Genomic DNA, 23,810 nt, shown 5'->3' with positions numbered 1-23,810 from the left:
CCGCACATGGTTCTCGCAGACATGTAAATAGGCTCTGCTCTGCATGGAGTTTCTGACTTCTGCTCTGGCTTCCTGTAGGCAGCCACAGACTGTTTCAGCCACCTCCACATAGCTGAATATATTAGGTACAGGCAAGATAAGCAGTGACTTTTTATTTTCATATGTGACTGACTGATGTTTGCTGTAGAAGGCCACATCCTGATACAAGCCAATACTGGACAACGAACACGTGGACCATCCTCCCCACTGCCTGACAGACTGGGAGGCACCAGCATGTAGAACAATTCTGTAGGTTCAATGAATTCTAAATTCTGGTAATTTAAAATGCCATTTCTGAAAGAGTTTTAAATTAGATTCATGAGACTGAAAGCTATTTACGCATGCCCTCTAAAGCTCTTCCAAGAACTACATGGACCAGACCGCTGGGTGGTCCCAACGAGGCGGGAGCACCAGATACAGCGGTACAGGATGGAGACGCTTTGTTTTTCTGGCTTGCATCACCTAATGTGTTTTCAGCATATACTGAAACTGTTTCCTGTACAACCATTCGCTTCAGGGGGAGTGCTGGTCATATGTGAAACCCTTAGTCCTTTGCTTTATTTTACTTTTGTAAAAGGTAGAATGCTTTATTTATTCAGACTAAAGTAAATATCCATTCCCTAAATAAAAAAACAGGTTTAGTGAAACACATGGTAAAAGAGCTAATTAGATTAGAGGGGATCTCTCAGCCCTTCAGCTCTCTTCAGGCTAAGGAAGCCAATTTAACAAGATTAGCAATTTTTCATTGATTTCCTAAAGAAGGTTAAAAAATGAAATATTCCCTGAAGCCTTTTTAAATATCTAGCTTTTCCTTGATATTCACTGCAGTCTGTATGAAACATAAAATTTCTGGTTTAGTATCCATGCAAACAAGTATTATCTTTCTAGGAATGATTTATTGAGTTAGCTGTAGGAACTACTTTTTGTACTGCCTGCGTTTAGCCAAAATTGGAAATCTTTATATTTTTCATGAAAGGCTGAGCAATGTGATATATTGCCTGTTGATATCTGTTCTGCATGTGACCTGCAAGGCAAAAGGAGGTCTCTTGATAGAATTCTTAATAATTTCTATTCATTAGCACAGAAACAGCATCTCCTTGCATTTGCACCAACTGAGCTACATAGTGGTTTCAATGAGGCCATGGTTTCACCGGGCTTCTTGAGTCCTCATTACACGTCAAGTCTGCTGAAACCATGGCGTATTATTCCTATGTGAGGTCCATCTTAATCTTCTTCCATGAAAACTAATATTCTTTTGAAGTAATAAATAGGGGATTAAAAGCAAATAATACTATACTGTCTTAAAACACAGAATAAAAGAACAAGGCTATTGTAAATTAATTATCTTCCCTGTACATCTTCAAATTCTGTGATCTATTTGCACTTTTATAGCACTTAAGGAAGCCAAATCTCATCTGAGTTCTCAGGAGGTGTAGACGAGAAAGAAGGTGGTGAAACGGTCCATTTAATAGAGGACATCCCTCATTTGAATGGTAATAACCAAATTTAGAGACGCATGACTGGCAGTCCTTCTGGTTACGTCTCCACCAGTTATTCTCACCCCCACTTCTGACCACATACACCAGTCTAGCTGGGAAGAAGTAGTGGGAATATAATACCATACTTTCTGCAAATATAGCAAATCCCACTCTTCAGCCTAAATCCTCCTCCAACATCCATCAAATCACTAATTTTGCACAAGAAAAAATATATTCTTCAGTGAAGAAGTGCCAGAGACAATACCCTAGCCTCAGAAGTCAAGGCTTCTGCGGGGTCACAATTTGACCCCTAGATTTATTTTTTACAGAATAATCATGTTCACAATTATGTTGTTCCCCAAGCCCCATACAAGAAGGAATTAGTTAATAGGGTGATTAAATCACACAGATTTCAATCTAGGAAAAAATCCAGCAGCGGTAACTCATTGATGGCAGGCAAAAAGCATAATCTAATATTTCATCAACCTTCAGAAATTCATGATGAAACACCATCGCCTTTATTCCCCAGTTTAACAGGGCATCAATGTCATCAGTAGATGAGAGCGGGGCAGGTCTAGATTGCGAAAATGTACTCTTTAGAGTTGTCCAAAGGCAACACAGGATGCCAAGGAAACAAAAGCAACCAAAACCCAGCATATCTTGCTTTCCTAGCAGAGGAGAACTACGGGCCAAATTCAGCTCAAGAGTAGGAAGGCACTTCAGCTCCACTGAAGACAAATGAAGATAAAATTGGCCCACAAACTGCTCGGACTTTCAAAACATGTTTGTCTAACTTCTGTTGGCAAGGATGACTTTGTGAAAGGATCTCTCCATGTTAAGCGAAGTGAGGAGAAAACCCCCACCTGTTTGAAGTCTTAATTAGACATTGCCACTGCACCTTCACAACAAAACTGAATTAAAACAAGTTTTCTTTTAGATAGGTTCTTTATGCTCTGGGATATAATTCCAGTCCCCTACAACTTAATTAGCTAAATATACAATGTAACCTTCCATCTGGTAGAGTAATTTAACAGGAATAATTGTGCACCACCATAACTCAACGAGACACTGAGGAAAACCATTGAAATGCTATTTCCTTTCCTTTGGAAGAGAATTATGTACAATTTCAGCATGCTTTGCATTTCTAACAGTTAAAGCCAACAGGGAGGTATCACTCTCATTTATATTACTTTCCCATGAGAAAATCAAAAGCAAAGTACAAAGCTTCTGCCGTTGTTCATGAATGGCTCTGTAATACTTACTTGGCTTTAGCCAGAACATGTTATTTGGCAGCTAAACCCCTTAATTAGAGTTGTGGGTTTGAACAGATTTTTCAGTGAAACTATGTTTTGCAGGAGTTTGGAGAAGTGCAATCTTTACTAACCAACGTCTTCTATTTTGGATGATTTGATACCATGTGATTTCCACTTTTCACTTCTCTCTCTGTTTCTCTCTTTTTGCCATCTTTTAGATGTTCTTGTTTACTTTTCTAAAAGTTTTCAACTGTCCCTGCCCTAGATACAGCGGGGAAAAAAATCCTGGTCCCACTGAAATCAAACAGGACAGTTTCTAATGACTTCAAAGAGTCTCAGATTTTATACGCAATATTTTGTAACTTATTTATCCAGAGGGAATAGACTTTGAAATGCCCATTAAAACCATTCAACTTCATTTTCAATGGACATCATGCTCTTAAAAAGCTTTCGATTTTAGGACTGCTCCCTGCTCCTTATTTAAGCTGTTTCCTTTAGGTTCAAAAGTCAAAAAGGTGTCTAGTATCTGATTACCTCCTTATCAAAAAGTTACGCAAGCGCCTTGTTAATGCTAATTTATAAAACGTTTCTGAAAACATACACAGTTTGGGTAAGAAAACCTTTCTATAACGACATGAAGCAGAACTTTGTAACTCAATTTTGGCTATGGGGATTGGGTAGTAAAAGGAGAACTAAGACAGTATTTAGAGCAAGATTGTATAATTAGTCTAGTCATCAAGCAGGTTCAGTATCTAGCACAACAAAGTAATTAATGGTAAGAGAGAAAGAAACGTATATACAAGTAATAGGATGTTTGCTAAAACAGAAGTAATACAGTGAAAAACCTTTTTCCAGGTCATCTTGAAACTGAGCAAGAATGACCCATACATAAAACCTTCACTTTCTGCAATTAAATGTAAGAGTTAAACAAAATATAGTAGACGAACAATCTTGCAGTGATGGGAAGACTATGATGGTCCTTATGGGAATCATCCTGGTGCAGGCCTTGGCAGCTTTCATGATACCAAAGCACACCTACACAAGTTCTTTTCTCTCTGACAGTGTCGTTAAGCCTGCCCTAGCATTCATTTTTATTTAGTTTTAAGCTATCTCAAAAAAAAAAAATCTCCTCTAACTCAAGCTAAATTAGAGTGACAGGACATCCCTCCTCACCGCCAGCTTAGGAGGCTGCAGAACCCTGGTGGACCCGAGACGATTGGAGCCCAGCACAGTAGCTACGATGGTATTACACTTCCTTAGAGCCGCTGACTCCTGGGGGCTGAGCTCTGTTTTGGCCCGTTCATTACATGAATCCAGAAGAAGCTGTTAACAACAGTTTGCTTCAGATACACTCTTCAATGACAAGTGAAAGTTCCTTCTCTTTCTAAAACCTCTTACTACTAATTATGCCCTCTCAAGTTATTGATAGTGAATTTAGGAAGGCTAAAAAAATTTGGTGATTAATGGGAAGAGGAGTCAAGAAAAAGAAGGGCTGTGAATCAGGATATCTCTTTTTTCATTTTTCTTCCTTTTTTCTTGTCTTTTTTTTTTTTTTTTTTCTTTTCCTATTCTGCAATAAGCACCCATGATTTCCTTTGGGCTAATCAACTAGTCCAAATTTTTCGACACCGTTCATTAGCCCAGGAAAACAAGGACTCTGTAAGGCAGGAATGCTTAGCATCCCTGAAAAATGGGATAAAATGAGGAAAATCATATCATGTTTGCCCTGTTTTCCTGCTTCGATAAACGAAACGAAGCGGTCACTCATAAACTCAGAGAAAAGTAATGCTTCTCTCTACTGAGCTTGACTTTTCATTTTGGCAGACATGGTAATTGAGGGTTTGTGAGCCTTTTTTTTTTTTTTTTTTTTTACTGAAGTCCAAAAGAAATCCAGCTTTTTCATATACTCTTACTTCACAGGAGAGTGTTTTCCTAGAAAATGCAAACATAAATGGAATTTGGTGGCACGAAAGGGAAGGGGAGAAAAACTTTCACACATGAGATGTTTTTCTTCTCAGTTTCAACTGCTCTAGTAAATTACTGAGTCGCTAAGTGCAGAAAGAATAATGGAAAGGGAATATTCTAATTAATTTCTTTTTTAAAAATATTACATCTGCTGAGTTCTCATTCAGGAATCTTTCACTCTCATTACACAAGAGCTATACTGTTATTCTACTGCCTAATCAGGTTAACTTAATATGGTTTTTACAAAGTGATCTTGATGACTGTGCAGCACAGCCTTCTTCCTCTCTTTCATCACAATATTAAACAATCCTTCATCTCCTCTTTTTTTCCTGTATGAAATTACATAATTTCCCCCCTCCAAGCAAGAACCTTGTACTATTTGCTATTTTTTTTTTTAAAGTTATATTTCCATTGAGCGTGCTTCCATTTTTTGGAAAGCAAGCCACAAACATCTTCTCAAATAGCACTATTGTGAGTGATCTCCAGATCCATAAGCAAAATGCAAGTTGTAAACTTGCAACTCCATCAGCAAGGAAAGATTCAACTGGCATAAAACCAAAATAAATAGAAATATTGACTGAAATTCCCATTCTGCCATGACTGTGCTAAACTCAGGAACAAAAAAACAGTTTATACTTGATATGCTGATGTCCCCAGGAATTTCTTCCAACAAAAGCCAAAACATGATGCAAAATGCAGAAATTCCATCTATAGCAATATTTTAAAAAAGCCTGCAGCTTTGGTTCGAGAGCTAACCTTTCTTTGAATTTACTGGCTTTTGCTGGTTTGCATCAACACTTGCACACAGAAAATGAAATGTTACAGACTGAAGAAAATGCAAATGTTATGGCCACTTGCCAGGATTTCTGCATTTATTTCAACAAGGTTAAAAAAAAAAAAAAAAACCAACCAAAAATCTTTCTTTGAAAAGAGCTTCTATCCAATCAAACCCATGGGGTTTGCTACATTTTTGTTAGTTTTACAGCAACCTCATCAGGCAGATAGTATTTTCCTGGACAGATAGAATAGAATTATGGAGATCAGCAATCAAAAGTTCCCCATATTAAATGACCAGGTTTTCAAAAGGGCACGGCTCCCATCAGAGCTCCTACAACAGTCAGCGTGAATTTCAGAAGTGTTCAGTAATAGGGAGGAATTTTCAAACCTCTCTGGGTAATTTAGACGCATTAGTCTCATTGAAAGTTAATGAGCCATGTGCTGCTCAGGCTTTTGGGTGCTTTGCGGAAAACACACATTACGACTGGTATCCACGGTGAAAGTTGTGGGCATTTTTAAAATTTGATCTTATGCTGTTTAGGCTAAATTCTACTCTCAGCTACAGATGTGTAGCTTCTCCTTATGGTGTATTTATCTGTCCGATGAAGCAATAGCTCCCCTCGCTCTGCTCTTTTGAAAGTCTGTCAACACAGAGCATCTGAATGCAGCTGTGCAAAGAGCTGCGTATCCTGGCCTCTAGCCCCGAGGACAGTCCCAATCCTCCACGCAGCTAAGCCGTGTGAAGCCTACTGCTGACAAGTTCTGCTGCATCTTGTATGGGAAGGAATAATCCACGTGGCTAAGAGAGTTACTGAGTAACCACAGTCACCGCACCAGGATGATAACTCTGGTACCTAACTGTAAGCACACAAGCAGCAAGACTGTTAAGTGTTTCCCTAGTTATCTACACAGCCCATCATTCTAGAGACTAGAACAGTAAAAGTTGCACAGAATATTTTCGTCTTTACCGTAGTCTCTCTGAATTAATTTTTTTAAAGATTAGTAAGGAGATGCCACTTCAGGACTAATTAAGCAAAGGCTAAATAGATCACTGAACAAGAAAGTGAGCAAGCAAGACTCATGATTTACAATGCCCGCACGACACTCAATGTTTCCTTAGCACTGAAAAACACATTAGGATGTCAGAAGAGAATCATTCAGCTTTCTTGCCCATTAAATCTGAGCTTAGAGTAACCAATTCAATCAGAGTTATCTTCCAAGGGTATTACATTAAGGTCGGAGAAGAGAAAGATACCTCTGTATGTATATTATGAAAATGGAAAATAAAATTGAGAAGCAAAACAAAGCTGCGATTAAAGCCCACAACAGGTATTCCTTTCTTAAGGCTGAAAGGAATGTGAGGTTCACTTTCGTATGAATTGCTGACTTCTTGCAGGTTCAGCACCACAGAGGGTTTACCAGGAGCCAGTGGCAATAAGCGTTCATAGCCTTAAGGAAAGGAAAAGAGGGTCACCCCTCATGGCAAAGGTCAGCTTTCTGCAGGCTTATAGCCTGTCCATATACATGAGTGTTCGTGGGACATCTTTGTCTAGTAAGGTCCCATGAGGATGACACAGGCTCCACGATGTCCCCTCTGCCTGGAGGATGGCCCTATAACCACGCAGATCAGTTTAGGGTCATTTGACTTGTGTCGATCTGGTTCCTGTTGCTTTTACTCTCAACCTGACGAATAATCATTGGAACCTTTGTGGGGATGTTGCTGAAGGCTGGAATTAAACAACTGTAGTACACAGAGAGATTGGACATGTAAACACGATATTTAACAGTTGCTATTTTCATGGATGTGGAAAGCTATCAAATATATTCCCTTGCTAATATACAACATGCTGTACACTTCATTTATATTTGCTTATCAGAATCACTATGTAAATGTCACAGAAACGGCTATGCTAATGATTATATTAGTATTTGTCTATTTATTCTGTAGATATCTTTTCAGAGAGTCATCATGTCCTTTGTTCAATTCTGGAACTGATGCATTGCATGCCCAAATATTTGGAATAACATATAGAAAACATCTGGATTTAATTATATTATAGTCCTCTTATGCAGACAATGGGAATTGAATTAAGGAATATTTTGAAACCCCCACAGAGATATAAAAGTATTAGCAGCTGCACGAGAACTTTACTGTTACAATGTTTGAAAATGTTTTGTTTTACAGATCAACAGTCTGACACGTCATAAATATCAATCATAACATTTAAGATATATAAACACGGAAGAAAAATTAAAACTTGCATTTCAAAAACATGTAGATGAATTCACAGCATTTCGAAGATGCAGAGTATATCCTTTTGTTTAAAAAATGAAAATGTATATTCTATTGGCACAGAAAATATAAGTTGTATAGTGGTATTATGCAGAGAACCACATAAGGGCTTATTGTGACTGAATAGCCTAAACAAGATTTTATAGAATCTTGTTATATTGCCACTATATTGTACAAAGAGTAATTCAGCTAGAATAAATTAGCATTTTGCTTTTCGTGCTTCCATTCCTTTGAAAATATTTGGGGATATAATATGAGCTTAGAGACTCTGCCTCAAAGTATTAGATACAGACTGGATTTTCTTTCTGAATGTATGCCGGTTCCAAATGCCACTTCTTTTCAAGTCAGTACCAGTTTTGCAGTTAGTTTTCAATCTCCCAGTGGCTAAAATCACATTCAAAGGCTGTTAAGCACAGTAGGGGGTCAGACTTTCTCTCCGAATGTAACTATATCACTCAACAGCAGACTCATGCAATAAGCGATCTAATGTTTTCTTTTCTTTCCCCCCTCCCTCCTCTTAGTGTCTCCCTGCATTCCTGGATACCGGTCACTGCACCAAGGACCTGAGGCAACAGCCACACGGACTCCACCACCATCCTTCTAGATTTCTTTATGGTGCAGAAAAAGTCAAGTCTACAGTTCACCTGCTGTCAAGACAAAAGGTTCAGTTGCTACATCCTCTGAAACATTCAAATGGACATCTTCTTGTACAATATTACACATTCCTATGTGTAAAAAGCACACACAAGCGTGTGCGCATGGATGCATGTGTATGCACATATGCATACAAACTTTGTCAACCAATGACATAAAATATAATATTAATCCATTTCCTTCTCCTTCTATGAACTCCCCTCAAAACGTCCTGAAAAACATTGTCTGAAGGCAGAATACCATCTGAAGACAGATGCTGTACCTACCACGCAAAAGAGAGCGAGCCAATAAACCCAGAAGTAATATTGAGACAGAGAAAACAATGTCGTAAGAGATCTACGAAACGATGGTCCGTTTAGAAACTAAATTTATCGGGACTGAAGCTTGCACTAGCTGTCAGGAAACACTGACTCTCGATACCATGTGGTCAGTCTGACCTTGTAAAGATGCAGTCAGGATCTTTGAACTTACCCATAGTACTATCCTGAACAGGCTTTGTGGATTATGATATATGCCTTGCTGACGGACAGCCTGGTTACAATAAAGGGTGGGAGAACTGCTGGGTAAGGGGCTCAAATAAACCACGCTAACTCACCCGTTTTACGAAGTGGAAAATCATCCTTGGCATCCTGCGCTCCTGGTAAAGTGTATTTGTAAGGTGGCGAGGCCCCGCTCAGGGGTGGAGAGCTTTGATCCAGTGAGGTATGGTGGGCAGCCCTGCAGCAGACACAGAGAGGTCACAAATTAGCAGTCACTGAGGTGACCAGCAGTAACTATCTACACATGTTGTACACATGTCTCAGCTGTGTTTATGTTCTTGTTCCTCTAAGTGTGCACAAACCACAGGCTCATGTAACCAATTTCACTTTTACAGTAAGTTATGGAACTCCTCGGGATTCCCAAGAACGTGCTTTTTGCACTCATTATAAAAGTCACATAGGATAAGAGTCACATTGACCTACAGACAGGATCTGTCACCAGTTTGGGGAATTGACCACTTTAGATTGTTGCATTTTAATATGAACCAGCTGAGGCACAGCAAAAGCCATTTAAGTCTTGTTTATTACATACAAATAGATGTACATTGATCCAGCCTCTTCTATCAAAATGTGGGGGATTTTCAGGGCAGGGGGGCTTGTACAAAATTAACCAGAAATATCAAGTTATTATTCTCTGTTGGAAGAAAAAAGCAAACTATTTAGTGGACAAGGTGGACAAAACCTTGCCCTTAAGTTCAGCTTGTAAGTTTTGTGAGCACACCACTCTGCAGCACGTGGCACTCACGTCAGCAGAGGAGCTCCAAGCTGAAGAGCACTTTCTGATAACTGCTGGATGAAAGAAATAGCGTGGGCAGATCCTTCTGAACACGGAAACTGGAAATTGCAAAGAAATTGCATCATTTGGCCCAGAGACAAGGCTGGGGTTTTTTTGGTTGTTTTTAATATGTAAAGGGGGACAGAGGGAAAGGAGGGAAACTTTCAGACTTTGCGTTTATCTAAACATATTTTTACTTGGCCTTCTACAGAGCCTCTCCCTATCTTTCCAATAGGGAGTGTGGTTAATCAATAATATGTCTCCATCAAAAGGGGCACTACCATGAGAGGAAGTACTATTTTCCCTAGTGTAGAAGACATGCCTCTGCAGAGCTCGTTCTCACTCATCCGAAGACTCAGAACGAAGCTCGGATTATTAGTACAGAAATCTTACTTACTCAAGACAATTTTACACATTATTTGGAAAAAAAAAACCTTTCCACCAGGAACAATGTAACTACATATTAAATCATGTTACCACAATGCTCTAATTACCTCAGAATGGAAACTTTGGAGCAGACCTTCAGTAATTCTTTTTAAAAAGAGAAAGGACTACGTGAAAATCTAGTGTATCATATGCATTTCTGTTTGCCCTATTGAAAGGCAATTTGGGGATAACATTGAAATCTTTCAGAAATGCATCCAGAGTTCATTTTGTTGAATTGACTTATGTGTCTGTTGTAATAGGAAGTGAAAAAGGAATTTATTCGTAAAAAAAAGAAAGGTAAAAACCGTAAACTCTGAAAACATTAATACACTCAGTATAGAACTCAACTAAATCACTTGCTTCGGCGGTCTAAGTAGATTCTTATCAAGGCCAGGGCATCATCAGAATACACAGTTTGACATACTGAAATCTATCAGGGTAAGAAAAGTTAAATGACCACTATCCTTCCCAAAAAAGTGAGTTACTTCCAGCATCCAAACTTTGCTAGAAAACAGTATCTCTTAAAAAAAGTTTTGTGATTAAGTCAAAAACCAAGTATATCAAACACAAAGTTGTTATTAGTGGAAAAATTGAAGAGACTTGGAAATGACAGGTGAAGCCGGAAAATTTTTGACAGTATCAATAAATGAAGCAGCTGAAATAAAAGGTTTATGTAAAACTCCGACACCGTCTTGTTCTATATGGCTCTCATGTCACCATGGACCACCAAGTACTCTTCAATTCAACCAGAAATATTAAACTGCTGTCTTTTTGCTAACTTCTTTGTTGAACTTCTATCTTATTTTGGAGACAGACTCCTAATATCCCTGCTGGAGAAGCATTCTGGCAGATACCTTGACGAGGCAAGGAAACAGCTTAATACTGAACATACGTGTACCAGAGCTTGGGGTGGCGGCTCATGGAATGATTCTTCCCATTTGCTGGAGAGTCTTTTGTTGCTGATTTACTCAACAGGAACTCTTGAAGTTTCTGCTTCACTTCTGTACTGGCCACTGCCCCTAAGACACACAAAATTAAACATATCTTATCTTTACTTTAAAAAATTACATTTTTAAAGAAAAAGAAAAACAAAACACAAAAAAGAGCCCATGTCTTGCTGCTAGAAGTGTTGCAAACTATAAAATATATTGGTGGAAATCAGTCAAAATGAGATAAAAGTCAGATTAAATGCTTATCTGTAGAAGACTGAAGTTGGCCATAACCCAGAAATCCAGTGAAGTCATAAGGAATATTTCAACAGCAGATGAGGCCATTTATCCAGGGCCAGATGTATCTAAAGAATTTAAATTATTTCCTAGTAATTCCCAAATACAAAACCAAGGCTAGAACTAAAAAGATAGTGACAAAAGGTCACTTTGAGTTTGTGGTGAAGAACGTTTTTTCCTTTAGTAAAGTAATAGTAATAGCACAGCAAACCTGCCCTCTGAACACTGTCTTGGTTATGAGCAGAACATGGCAGAAGGAGCCAGCAGTGAGTCTTTTTATTCAAGCCACTTAAAAGCCTGTACCTGTGATGTCTGGAAGGCAGACCACAGCCTGAAACATGAGTCATAGTTGATAACTCTACTTTTACGACACAAAAACGATGGAAAGACCAAAAGACCAGGAAGACAGTGCATTTTGACCTCTCCTAGTGGCTAGCTCAATTGAGTACCATAAGTAGGGCAAGTCAACATCAGGTTAAACTGCCGATTCCCACTTCCACCACGGGTCATGGTTTTTTTACTCACAGTCATAATAATCTTCATATATATAAAAAAAGAAAATCTTCTTTCATTTTTCCATAAACAGTGATAAAAAAGGGAAGAAAAAACATTTCCTTGAAAGTAGCAGCACTAAGGCATACTGATACTCTTAAGTATTTGGTTACTCAACCCTGACACAGCACAGCCAGCTGGTGAGCACCTCCCCCTGTGACCCAGTTCCCATAAAATACCTCTACTACCCCTCAGCTTCAGACTCTTAACTCCCATCCCTGCACCTTCCTTCCCTCCTCTGCTCATTAAGTAGATCATCATCAGCAAATGCTGGGCCTGGGCCCAGGCCCCAGGCCATCACAGGTGCTGCTTGTCTGCCTGCTACATACTGAACAGCCACCCAGCAAGTCAAACTGAGAAGGGAACCACTGAGTTCCCATTGCTGCTCTTCCTTTGGTGGGAGCACTAATAAAGCCCAACTGTTTATATAGAGGCTGATTTTTCACACCATTTACAGGAACCTTTTCTTCCTGGAGCTTCTGCCACCCTCCCCCTGCTGGGTCAATGGGCTGGTGATGCTTTCATAGGTTCACCAAAATACTGGAAGCACCATGGACACCTTATTATCTAAAGTCTACAATATGGTACACCTACAACTGTTGAACTGACATGTTTTTCCACCAAGAAAAAAAGGCAGGAGTGTACGATCCCCATGAGCACAATGAACAGCTCTTTTCTGCTTCAGTCTTTGTCAGTTAATTCTTGTGCTTATTTAACAGGGCAAGTAACGATACCTGCTCACGGTAGCTTCACTTTGAATACCTTCACAATGTACTTCTACAACCTGATTTTTAAACTGACCTCACTGAGGAGAATTAGGAGAATTATTTGTATCTGTCTCCCTCTAGTGAGCACCAAATTCCAACAGTATGCTTTATATCTGTCATTTGCCTTAGAGCTATATATGACATAGAAATAACTCTTGGTTGGGCCTCATGAAATGGCATGAAGAACAAACAAGAGGCAGTTTGAAAAAGTACTAACGAACTTTGGTCTCAACGAAAGATATTCTTAAATATGTCATTATATTTTCAGTCTTCAAAGAGTGCTCAAATTAGTTAATCAGCAAGTAATTTGATTTTTTTCTATTTTGTAGTGCTTTCTGTATTGGGAAATAAGCTCTTCAGAAAGAAGTTCTCAAACGAAGCTTTAGGCTTTCGAATTCCCTCCTCTTTTATAAAAAGAGCTAGATTCTTGAACGGCATATACACAGGCCTGGACACAAGCCAGCGATGTGTTTCTGTGGGTGCAGCAGGTGGCCCTGCCTTCCTGCAAGCACAGCCTCGACTTCTCTTGTTGCATGTTTCGCGCAGTAATAGGCTTGCCGCAGGTTCTTGTTCATCATCCATTTCAGCAGGGAAAAGGCAAAAGGGAATAGATTAATTTCTTATTAGGATTCACGGTACATTGGATCTTACTTTCTCGGCCTCTTTCTTTGCCTCGGAGGGGAGGAAGCTGTTGTTCCCTGCGATGCCTCTCCAGTTCCTGCTCTTGTCTCTGCTGCTCCAGTTTCTGCTCTTTTTCAAGGAGTTCTTGCTGTTGTTTAATGGCTAGGAGTTCCTGTTGTAACTTGCACAGAACAAAAAGACATGAGAAAGTGCAGTTTGCACTGTTTTCTAGGTCAGTCCCGGCTAAAAGAGCCCCCTTGAATAACTGAGTATCAGTGCTTTCTTTTGGGCTTACACTTCTTTTCACTTCTCAACCAACTTTCCCCAGTCTTTTAAGCGGGATAGCACATTACTGGCTGTCACTAAAATGAACTCTAGTGTCAGGTAGCAGCCTGCTGCTCTGTTTTCACTTCTTTCTCTTTTGGCAAAAACGTCTGGAAACTGTACAGGGTTCTTTGCCCAGTGCATCACCCAACTCTGGCTGCTGTGCTCCGCTGCATTTGTCAGCTCCATCGAGCGGAAGCTTAGCGCAGTAGCATAATGGCAAGTAGATCAGAAGGAAAAAATGAAAAGAAAGGCAAGATCATAAATTCCCGGTCAAAATCTATTATAGCAATCCTACCACACTGCATGTAATCCCATAAATCATTTTCTTTTTACACTATAGGAGGCAGCTCAGAGAAGAGTGCAAACGCAACACTCGGGGCCTGCCTCCGTTTTACAAATGCAAATATTATACATTTGCCTATCAATTTGATTTGCGGGCACAAACTCAAAGAGCAGCTCAAAAAAGCAGTCTTTTAATACGCTCAAAACTGCACGTACAGAAAAGACAGCCATATTGAAGTCTGGCTGAAAATCCAGCTTTGTAAAATTGGTAGTTTGGTTTCCTGTGGACGCGGTAGCTTCATGATGCTCATAGTACTGCCTCGGTCTGCTGTGAACGACTTCCTGGTAGGCGCTAGCAGTTTTGCTTGAAAAGGCTTTTATCACCCGAATACAGAGAAATAAGCACTCAAACACCATCTCTCGGTCACAGCAAATCTTTCAGGCATGTTCCCTTTTCATGTCTGCCTAAGCACATTCAGTTTGCAGATAAAGTGAGGGACAAATGAAGAATGTTGCTACCTTGATGTGCTCCTGGAGCTGGGCCTGGTGCTGGCGGGTCAGGTTTTCATGCTGCTTCTGAAACTCTGCAATCAGCAGTTGTTTCTGAATTTGCTGCTGCTGCTGGATCAGAAGTAGTTCCTGCTGTAGCTGCTTTTCACGCATAATTGGGTCCACCATGGGAACCATCATCCTGAGATCGGTTCGCAAGTCTAATGGTGAGATAGGCTCTAATCCCACGGGAACCTCCGACTTTACATCCACTGTGGGAGGAAAACAACAAAACGTATATATATTAAATATAACCGGAGAAGAAGAATAGAGATCACTCCTCTGGGGAAAACACCAATTTAATTCAAAGGCCGCTTCAGTGTACAGACCTAACAGAACACTAATGCAATCTACGCTGCGTGCAAACTTCAGACATCCCTACTAGCAACTTTGAGATTTTGCAAATTATTTTACCACTTTCTTCCCATTCTCTGCAAAACTACTCCCAGATTAATATTCTGCTAAATAGACTAACAGGCAACCCAGTTCTAAAACCATGTCACAGCCTAAGGGTGCAATATTTGGCGAGAATCTCTTAGGCACTGTTAATGCTTAACAATAAGCACTCAGGGCACTTCTTCAGTGTAAGATGAAGGCTCTCCAGTTCTCACTGCATTGCAAGAGATTTCTCAACGCTAGCGTGTAGATTTTCCGAGGATGGTGTTACACGTGAACAGCTACCCGATGCTACATAGTTACTGCATGTACATATACCTGGCAAATACATAGGAATAACACATAAAATGACAGGAAAATAAGTTGACACACAAAACGAGAAGTTTTAATACAGCTTTTTGAAAAGTGACCACCGTGCTTGGAGTGGATTTGACATACATAATGCACTATATACGATTTGTAAGAAAATGAAAACATCTTGGTTTATTCTAATTTGTCGCAGCAATGGTATATATTGTTAAATGACCACTGAAGTAGTTAATGAAGAATCCTGTGTTTTTCCATCTCTTGATTTAAATTGAAGGGACTAAAAAGCAGAAAAGAGACAGATTTGCTGATTTTCACTACAATACTTGTAAAGCTCAGGTTTTCGTATTAAGATACTCTTTCAAAAGAAAAAAAAATCTAGCAAGTAACAACATTTCTACAAGAGGAAAATGAATAGTAGTAGCAGAGGATGTTTGCTCAAGCTCAGCAGTTCTGATTCCATCCACGAGAGGACAGTGGAACACAAACACATTCACTCCTGTTCCTACTGCTCCACTATCGCCACAGGAAAATAAGATTATTAACTGAAAACAAACATGCTGTCTGAAATGACTAGAGAATAAGATTTTCAGTATATTTTCCCCCTTTTCTCTGTTACAGCTGTATTTGTTTTCAAGGAGAAAACCAAAAGGAAACGGAGAAATATTCTAGCAAGCAGGAGCAGTAAAGTTGAAGCAGCAGAAGTTGAAACTGCAGCAAATGCACAGAACTGAATTCTAACTGTACAATAAAATCTATTAGCAAAAAAAAATTTATAAAAAGGAGAGACAAGGAATCAAATCTCTTCTACTGACCATATTCTTTTCTTCTCAAAATTCTGGAAACATACGATTTTCAGGGCCTTTTTTTTTAAATCCTACTAACTCTGACTGTAAACCTCAGAGCATAATTTGCTTTCTTAACCTGCTATCCCAGCAGAACGATCGTGTCCAAGTGCTTACTTTTGTTCTGAGACTAATCACTAAATTATAAAAAATCACCTTTAACTTACAAAAACTACTCTTGATTATAAATAATTGCCGCAGCCCAAGAGAAACGGACAGGCAACCCCCCCCTTCCCCCCCCCCCCCAGCCTTTCATCCCATTTATTCTGCAGCAATCCACATTCCATTTGTCTAGACTAAATATAGCGGCGTTTAGACAAGAAATCAATAGTGCTTGCAGAGAGCAGAGCAAAGACATGAATATTTCATCAAACTCGGAGAGAAATGGCAATCAGCAAACTGACAGCAACCCGTGTAGGCTGACTGGCCCTCCAGATAAGTCTCCGGTACTTGGACAATGGCTCATTGCCTGCGAGTCACAATCTTATCATCGGCCCTCTTCTATTTTTAACATTAATTGCATTGTAGGTGACAAAGGCTTATCATGTTTAAAGTGGAGAGATGGATTTTCTTACATCTTCTGTGACAGCATAATAAGCCTCACCAGGAGCAATAATAGTAACCGGAGCTCGGCAAACCCTGCAGGGTTTGGTTCGCAATAGTGTTTGCAAACCGAACCCCGCAGTTTATTTTGCAGACGCTGGCAACAAATCAACCCCTACTGGTCTGCGCAGCAATTCAGGCTGATTATACTCCCTGCCTCGGATGAGCATCCCACTTCTTCATTTTCAGAGCACTTCTCATGAGGGGAGGCCTCCAGATTTTTCTAACAATGGAAATTTCCTTCCGCTATTGGGAAAATGTACAACTGAAATCAGGCTTAGCTCGATAAGATACGCATTTTCAACAATTTTCACATACTCAAATAACGAATCTAGCGCTGGAATATCTACTTCATTAAGTTCAACTTTACCTCATTCCTTAAGGTGAGGGAAAGTAAAAAACAGGGTAATTCTAGAGACTTGAATCCACAGAAATCAATACATGATCTTTCATGTCATTTAAATGCCACAGCTTACTGACAAATAAAGACAAGTGTTTATTTCCTAGCATAAATATTGCTAACGGTAAGGTTACTGCCAATACTACTACTAACTGCTGACACAGTAAATGCTAACTTTTGGGGGTAATTGCTGCCATAAAACTGTAATAGCGAATAGTTAGCTGGATAACAGTCAACCTCATCAATGAAATTATTCAAAACAAGTAACTGTAAAATCACCAATCATACCGAATGGTTTGCTACTGTCTGTTAGGTGGTCCTCATGCCACAGGCAGCTGACAAGAAAGAGAAAACGCAGCCCCCTGGAGCTACATCAGTGTGCAAAATGTGTAATGGAGCAGAGAATCAGGACTGGCGTCTTTAAAATCTTTGACTTTTAGCTGAAGCATCTTCCCCCTTGCCACCCCAACGCGATTTTAAGTCTCCAAAGAGCAAAGGTGATGAAGAATGTTTACTCTCACATGGGCATTTTATGTTTTTTACATCCCCTCCACACAAGGAAATGTGGATTTTTCAGGTAGAGAAGGAATGTCCTCATCAGTGCCCTCAACTTCTAAACATCACTAGAAGCAGTGAGATGCAGGACTTTAACAACAGGATTCATCAGGATATTAGCCAAAGAATGAAAAGGATGGATAAGAAAGAAAACATTAATCAGAGCTTGATAAAGGCTAGCTTCACTTTAAGGAGCCTTATTTTGCAGGATTTCCAGTATCACCGATGTTGTAGCAGGCACGATTCGGAGTGGGACGCTGCCACAGTCTCTCCACCGTGGTCTGGAGCAGATCCTTCCCAACAGCTCTGCTGACTATGGAGCAAGCCTGGGATTCCTCTCTAAGGTTAAATAAAGACAAACTCTCTGAGCTCATGTTAGCTGTGGTGAATACAACTGCAGGCTGCAGAATATTAACTAAAATGTTACTGAAAGCTCGGTGATTGTGATTCCAGGAAATAGGCCAAAATTTGAGTAGAAAAATATTTAATTTTCAGCTACAACACACTGCAAAAAGCAGATGTATTTATTTTTCCTATAAATACTCAATTGCCTTTATCTTGAAACAGAACAACAAAAATAGTCTCAGAGGAGCGTCCATATCCATTATATTCCATAGATGGCACTTCCCGCAGTGCTTTTGACATGCCGTGGAAAGAAAATAAGATACTTGTAAAACGGCATGCTTGTTGAGCAGATTTAGGTGCTGGCAGCATATGTAAAAAGAGGTAAAAGAGCTTGTTTTAAGCCTGAGGCTTTGCTTTCTGAAACCATTCCTTAAAATGGGAACCACTGAAAAACTGTAAGTCTTTCACTAAGAGAAGGCATTTCTAACTTTGTTTCTCATGACTAGTTTCAATTTCTGGTGTATTAGAATACACAAATCTTCTGAATCACAAGTGCTCAAGGAAAATACCAGAAAATAAACCAGCCTACTTTCTTACCACCATCTCCCACGCGGGGCAACCACCTTTTTTTGTTGGCAGTTACCTTTCTTGGCAGACATTTATGCCATCTTTAAAAAAAGGAACTTAAACAAGGTATGCTGCCATCAGCTGAACAGTCGCCACTCTTTATTTCAGATGCAATGAAGAAGAATTCTAGCAGACTTGCTTACCAGAACATCTCGTCTAGTACATTTCTGATTGTTACAGTAGAGGAACCGCGTGAATTCGCTGGGACTGCAGGGATTCAAGCTAACCCTTTCCCAAAGGAATTTCTCAGTTATGGTGTTTGGGCTGGGACAGTAAGGAAGGCTGGAGAGAGGAACAGGGCATGAAGCCGTTGAGGGTCTTTCTCCTGCCGTGGTCATCCAAGGCAGCCTTTTACTGGAGAAGCAGTTAAGGTTTATGAAGTGAGCAAGGAGGACTACAAAAGCTGGAATGCTAAATTAAAATTACATGTGACAAAAGACAGATGACAAGCTCCTCCAACTAGCAATTTCAGTATTAGGCAATAAAAGCATATTCCTGAAAAAAACACCAAAACAAGTAAAATCTAGAAGAATCGTTCTGCCAAGAAACGGCCACACCTTACCCCAGACATCAACTTGGTGAAGTATTACAAAGAAAAGAGAGAATGGGAGAGCTGTTTATACTGCTGGTACTCTTTTGAACTCTGCTCTACAAAACAGGGCCCACCTAAAGTTATTAGCTTGTACGGTACTTTTCATAGTTTTCATATGCTTTTCATAAAATGAAAACAAACCAGAACAGTTTTGCACATTTTCCTGTAAAAGAAACTGCCTCTATTTGGCCTCTTCATTCAAAGAATTAGCCGTGAGTCAATCATGACATAATCAGAGCACAAAAGAATTAACAAGGCCAAGTGCCGGGTCCTGCACTTGGGTCAAGACAACCCCATGCGAACTTGCAGAAAAATGTCCTAATCTGGAGCCCATTCCCCAGAAGAGAGGCGGCTCACGGCCTTTTGGGGGATGCTGTGGCACAGCAAGTCCTGCGTGGCAGACTGCAGGAGCGAGAGGACGAAATTTTAAGAGTAACTAGTGACATCAGATGATCAATAAACTGTGAAAGGTTAGGTCACGTCTCATGGGATGCTTTTATCATCCCAGCTCTGGTGGCTAAAATTTTGTACCGCAGTTCTCAGCTGGCATAATCTGTCATTCCTCTGTGAACTTCAATATAGACAAAGCTTCTTTACGCCACCTGAGAAGCTTGATGCAGAATTCCTCTCACAAGTACAGGGGTGAAAGAAGACAGCCTCGGAAGCATCTCATTTTAGTATGGGGACAAAAGCATCCAGATTTAGGATGACACTCACAAAACTTTTTTCCAATAGTTAAAAACCAGCAAAATTTTTTTCTCCACTCTCACAATTACGCTAAAGGTTGCATCCAAACTAAACAAAAGTGTTACTTAGATTTCACTGAATGTTATTAAATATTTTTGAATAATTATATATCCTCATTCGTACTCCGTATTTTGGTTGTCACAGGCAAGGAAAGCAGAAAAAAGACAGCAAATGCAAATGGAAGATTTTTTTCAAAGGCAACATGACAACTTTTTACGGCATTTAAGTACTTGACTGCGACTTGTACTTTTAAAACTTCTTTGCTTGGAAAGGAAAAGCACAAGAAATTAAGACACGCTTTAGATCAGAAAAATACTTTCCAGCTATTTTCTTGGATTACCCTTCAAGAGTCATTAATTATTTTAAACAGTACTATCACTAAATTAGAAGTATAAGTGAACTGTCAAACCTGATGAGGCACTCAATTGAGTTTATAGTATTAAGAAGTGTAATAAATTAGACTAGAAATGTATTCCCCTTTGTTCTATAAATGGGATCTTATCATGATTATACCTTTTCCCTATTTCTTTTAAGTGTTTGCATACATGTCATAATGAGAAGTAAAATAAATGCAAACAGTGATCTGGGCTTTGATTTACCATTCTCTTATTTCCCCAGGGCCTGGAAAGGAAGCTCAAACAACCACAAACTTCTAAAATATCAGTGAGAGGCCTTGAAATACCAACATTGAAGTTACAGCTAGCTGGCTTTTGTAAAAAATCAAAGGCTTTATTATATTGATTTACTAAAATCAGATTCCTTCTCTGCAAATAGGCTTTTGAGTCAAACAGTCATAACAAACACAAACATAAATGCCATCTAATTTGTAATAGCCAAGAAGTTTTTAAACATTATAGTGTTCGCTGTTTCTTCTCTACTGAATACAGGAGCCAAAGTTCCACTTATGAGCCTGCCAGAGTTCATGCAAATATCAGGCCAACCACTTCTGTTGGAGGAATAAAGGCAAGTGTGCCCAGTAAATCACATCAGAATGTGAAACGCTTTTAAACTCAAGCCTGGGATGATCTGTTATCAAGAAATCCAAGCTGAGCTATATTTGGGTTTCTGAGTTACTTTATTTATATTTCAGCTAGGAGAACCCTTACACACACGTTTTCTACACCCATCAGCAGACAGGCACATTTTCACTTTCCAGAAAATGCCCTTTTGATACAAGGAATGCAAATATCCTAAACTCCAGCCACTGCTGCTGCAGGCAAGATAAAAACAGGACAAAGATAAATGTACGTATAGTTAAAAATGTAGATACTTTATGTAACTTTCTTCTCAGTTCCAAAGTCTATGACATAATGCTGATACTATTAAATAATGATAATATATCGGTGTTAATTATGCTGTTGATACATGGTTATCCTGTTTGATACAGGGTTAGCCTATTTGACCATAATGTGCCCACTCCGTGGCACGTGTGCGCAAGAAGTGACGGGGAAGAATGTGAAATATCATTATTTGGGCTGTGTATCTCCTGTGCATGGACCAGTACCACTGTCATTGAGATCGTATTGAAGAAGCCAAAGTTTGATTTGGTGGCAGCACCACTTAGTGGTTGCAGAACTAAGTAGGTACAATGTCTCCAAATCAGTAGGTGCCAGCGTATCGCTATCTGCTGGTCACTTCATTAAAGCCTTAAAATTAATTAATTAAAATGAAAGCACCTGTGATATCAATCTGTGGGCGCGCACTTGCACACATACATAATTCTTGCAACACATCACATCACAAAGAGCAAGCATGATACAACAGATTCCTCTCACGTCCCTTTTTAAAACAGGTATAACGATAGATCCTACATACACATGAGAAAGGCACTATTATACAACAAAAGACAGCATACAAATCCCCCAGGTTGCTAAGGGTGACTGAAAGGGTACCACGAGGGGTTCTAGAGACCTGCTACAGTCTTCGCATCATCCCCCATCCAGAGACGACACGAGGCTGCCACGAGTGGTACCAAATACATCCAGAACATATGATTTTCTCTTACTTTTCTTTCATTTCTTCTCCACCTGTGAATGCTGCTGGCACGTTGGTGGCAGCGTTGAGTTTACGCTTGCTGAATAATTCCACACAGAGGGGATACCACTACCCTAATCCCAAGTGGATGACATAGAGAAAGAGAAGAGGGGAAAAAACTCTTCCTTGAAGTGAGGATATCAAAGGTAAACAGGTACCATTTGGGCATGCCAGCGGGTATATCCTGAAGTATCACAGAGCAGCATGCTCCAGGCAAATTAGACAGTGTGTGAAGGTTTGCTGAACAAGTATCCCCAAATAGCTTTGCTATTTCAGGGGTGTGACAGCCAGTGCTCCAAATGAAAACCTTGGAAAGCAAGATACGGTGCAAATCTTTCAAGGAACTGTTGGCAACTTTGTATTTTAGGGAAAAAAATGGCTGACCCCCAAAATGCACTGAAAAGAATATTTTCCAGTTCCTAGTTTTTGGTTTGGTTTTTTTTTGGTTTGTTTTGGTTTTTTATTTATTTATTTATTTTATTTTTGTAGCTCTTTGTTCTCCCCAAGATGCTACAGTATTTAGGGTTTTCTTTTTTCTTCTTTTTTACTGCATAGCAAAAACGATCACGTATATGTAACTTCCTCAGCTCACAACCTCTCTGTTATACCCAGGAAATCAAGAAAGACCATCTATTACTCCAATGTTTTAAATAAATATTTATGGAACGTCCTGATCTTTGAGAAGCATGGGGCTAAAAATGGTTTTGATCCCAAGCACAGAAATAAGGGAGGACCAAACAGAAATCTCCCACAGAGGAGGGGAAAAATCCAACAGAAGGACAATAATACCTTTTAAAGAATCTTTCTAACGAGAGACTAAATGAGATGCCAGAGACCAGCAACACAATACTACTTATTCTGTTATCTCAGAAATAAAACTTTTATGCATCCTATGCAAAAGTAACAATTGCAGATGTTTATTAGCAAAGATATTTTGTTTGTATTATATATTTTTTCCTATTCTGCTCCTCTTTGTACCACATTGCCTTGGACTGCAGCATACTCAGAAGAGCCTGTCTTCCTCTGCTTATGTAAAATGCCCAGTTTATTTGCATAGTGACTGAAATAAAACGAATAAATAATACTAGACCACTGGCTTGCCATTTTTCACAAGTCCACCTGTTGGATTACAGATAGCTAGCAGCAGAAGAGGTTACAGAATGCATAGAGAATACATTACGGGTAAGGCAGGGAAAATGAAAGGGAAAGACATGGTCCCAATGATGATGCAAAGCAAAGGAAAGAAGGTAGAGTTTATTATGGACCGCAGAACTGAATTAGGAGTGGCAGAATATGAAAAGGGACAAAACAATGGCAATAGAGCTGATGGGCATAGTATGCGGCAGTCAAACCCCAAAGTTGGATGGATAATGACCTCAACAGGCAGAGAAGATGGGCGGCTCTAAAGAAGTAAGGAGGAGTTTCTGAGGAAGCTCCTCCTCTCAGCTTGATGAAAGGGTTGTGAAGGTTTTAAAGGTCTTGATTTAATCTATTTTCTGCAGCAGACAGAGTATGTCTTTCAGGGAACAACCTTGACTACCATGCAGATGGCCTCATTTCCATTACTAAGACATTACATAAGGCAGGCACTCCAGTAAAAGAGATTACATAAAATATACAAAAAGCATTATGAACTCACAAGCAAGGAAATGTCAATCTTCCAGAATGCTTTCTTACAATTTTGCCTTATTAATGTGAAGACAGTTGTGGTTTTATAGCGTACAGATCCAAACAATAATCATTTGCAGTAAGTAATCACAAAAAGTCTCTCTCATATTCTGCTATTTGGGATGTGGGGAAATTACTTGAAGAAAGGAGACAGACATCTCAGGTTCAC

General features: G+C 39.5%; 1 protein-coding gene across 5 annotated transcripts in view; it reads right to left on the bottom strand.

Annotated features, from left to right (window-relative positions):
* The window catches only part of HDAC9 (histone deacetylase 9), a gene marked incomplete at its 3' end in the record, with an annotated part of 276,027 nt that overhangs the window by 209,696 nt on the left and 42,521 nt on the right, over positions 1 to 23,810 (bottom strand). The window contains exons 2-5 of one of the 5 annotated variants that reach the window (XM_082498904.1): positions 14,494 to 14,735; positions 13,396 to 13,546; positions 11,092 to 11,218; positions 9,055 to 9,176 (exon numbers count right to left, since the gene is read on the bottom strand). In XM_082498904.1, the coding sequence (XP_082355030.1) occupies positions 9,055 to 9,176; positions 11,092 to 11,218; positions 13,396 to 13,546; positions 14,494 to 14,735 (642 nt within the window). Of the gene's footprint in view, positions 1 to 9,054; positions 9,177 to 11,091; positions 11,219 to 13,383; positions 13,547 to 14,493; positions 14,736 to 23,810 lie in introns of all 5 variants that reach the window. The other 4 variants (XM_082498905.1, XM_082498908.1, XM_082498907.1 and 1 more) reach the window with 4 other exon arrangements.

Source organism: Vanellus vanellus (genome assembly GCF_965231255.1).
Source record: "Vanellus vanellus genome assembly, chromosome: 2".
Taxonomy (NCBI): domain Eukaryota; kingdom Metazoa; phylum Chordata; class Aves; order Charadriiformes; family Charadriidae; genus Vanellus; species Vanellus vanellus.
This window is presented reverse-complemented; position numbering and strand designations above follow the sequence as displayed.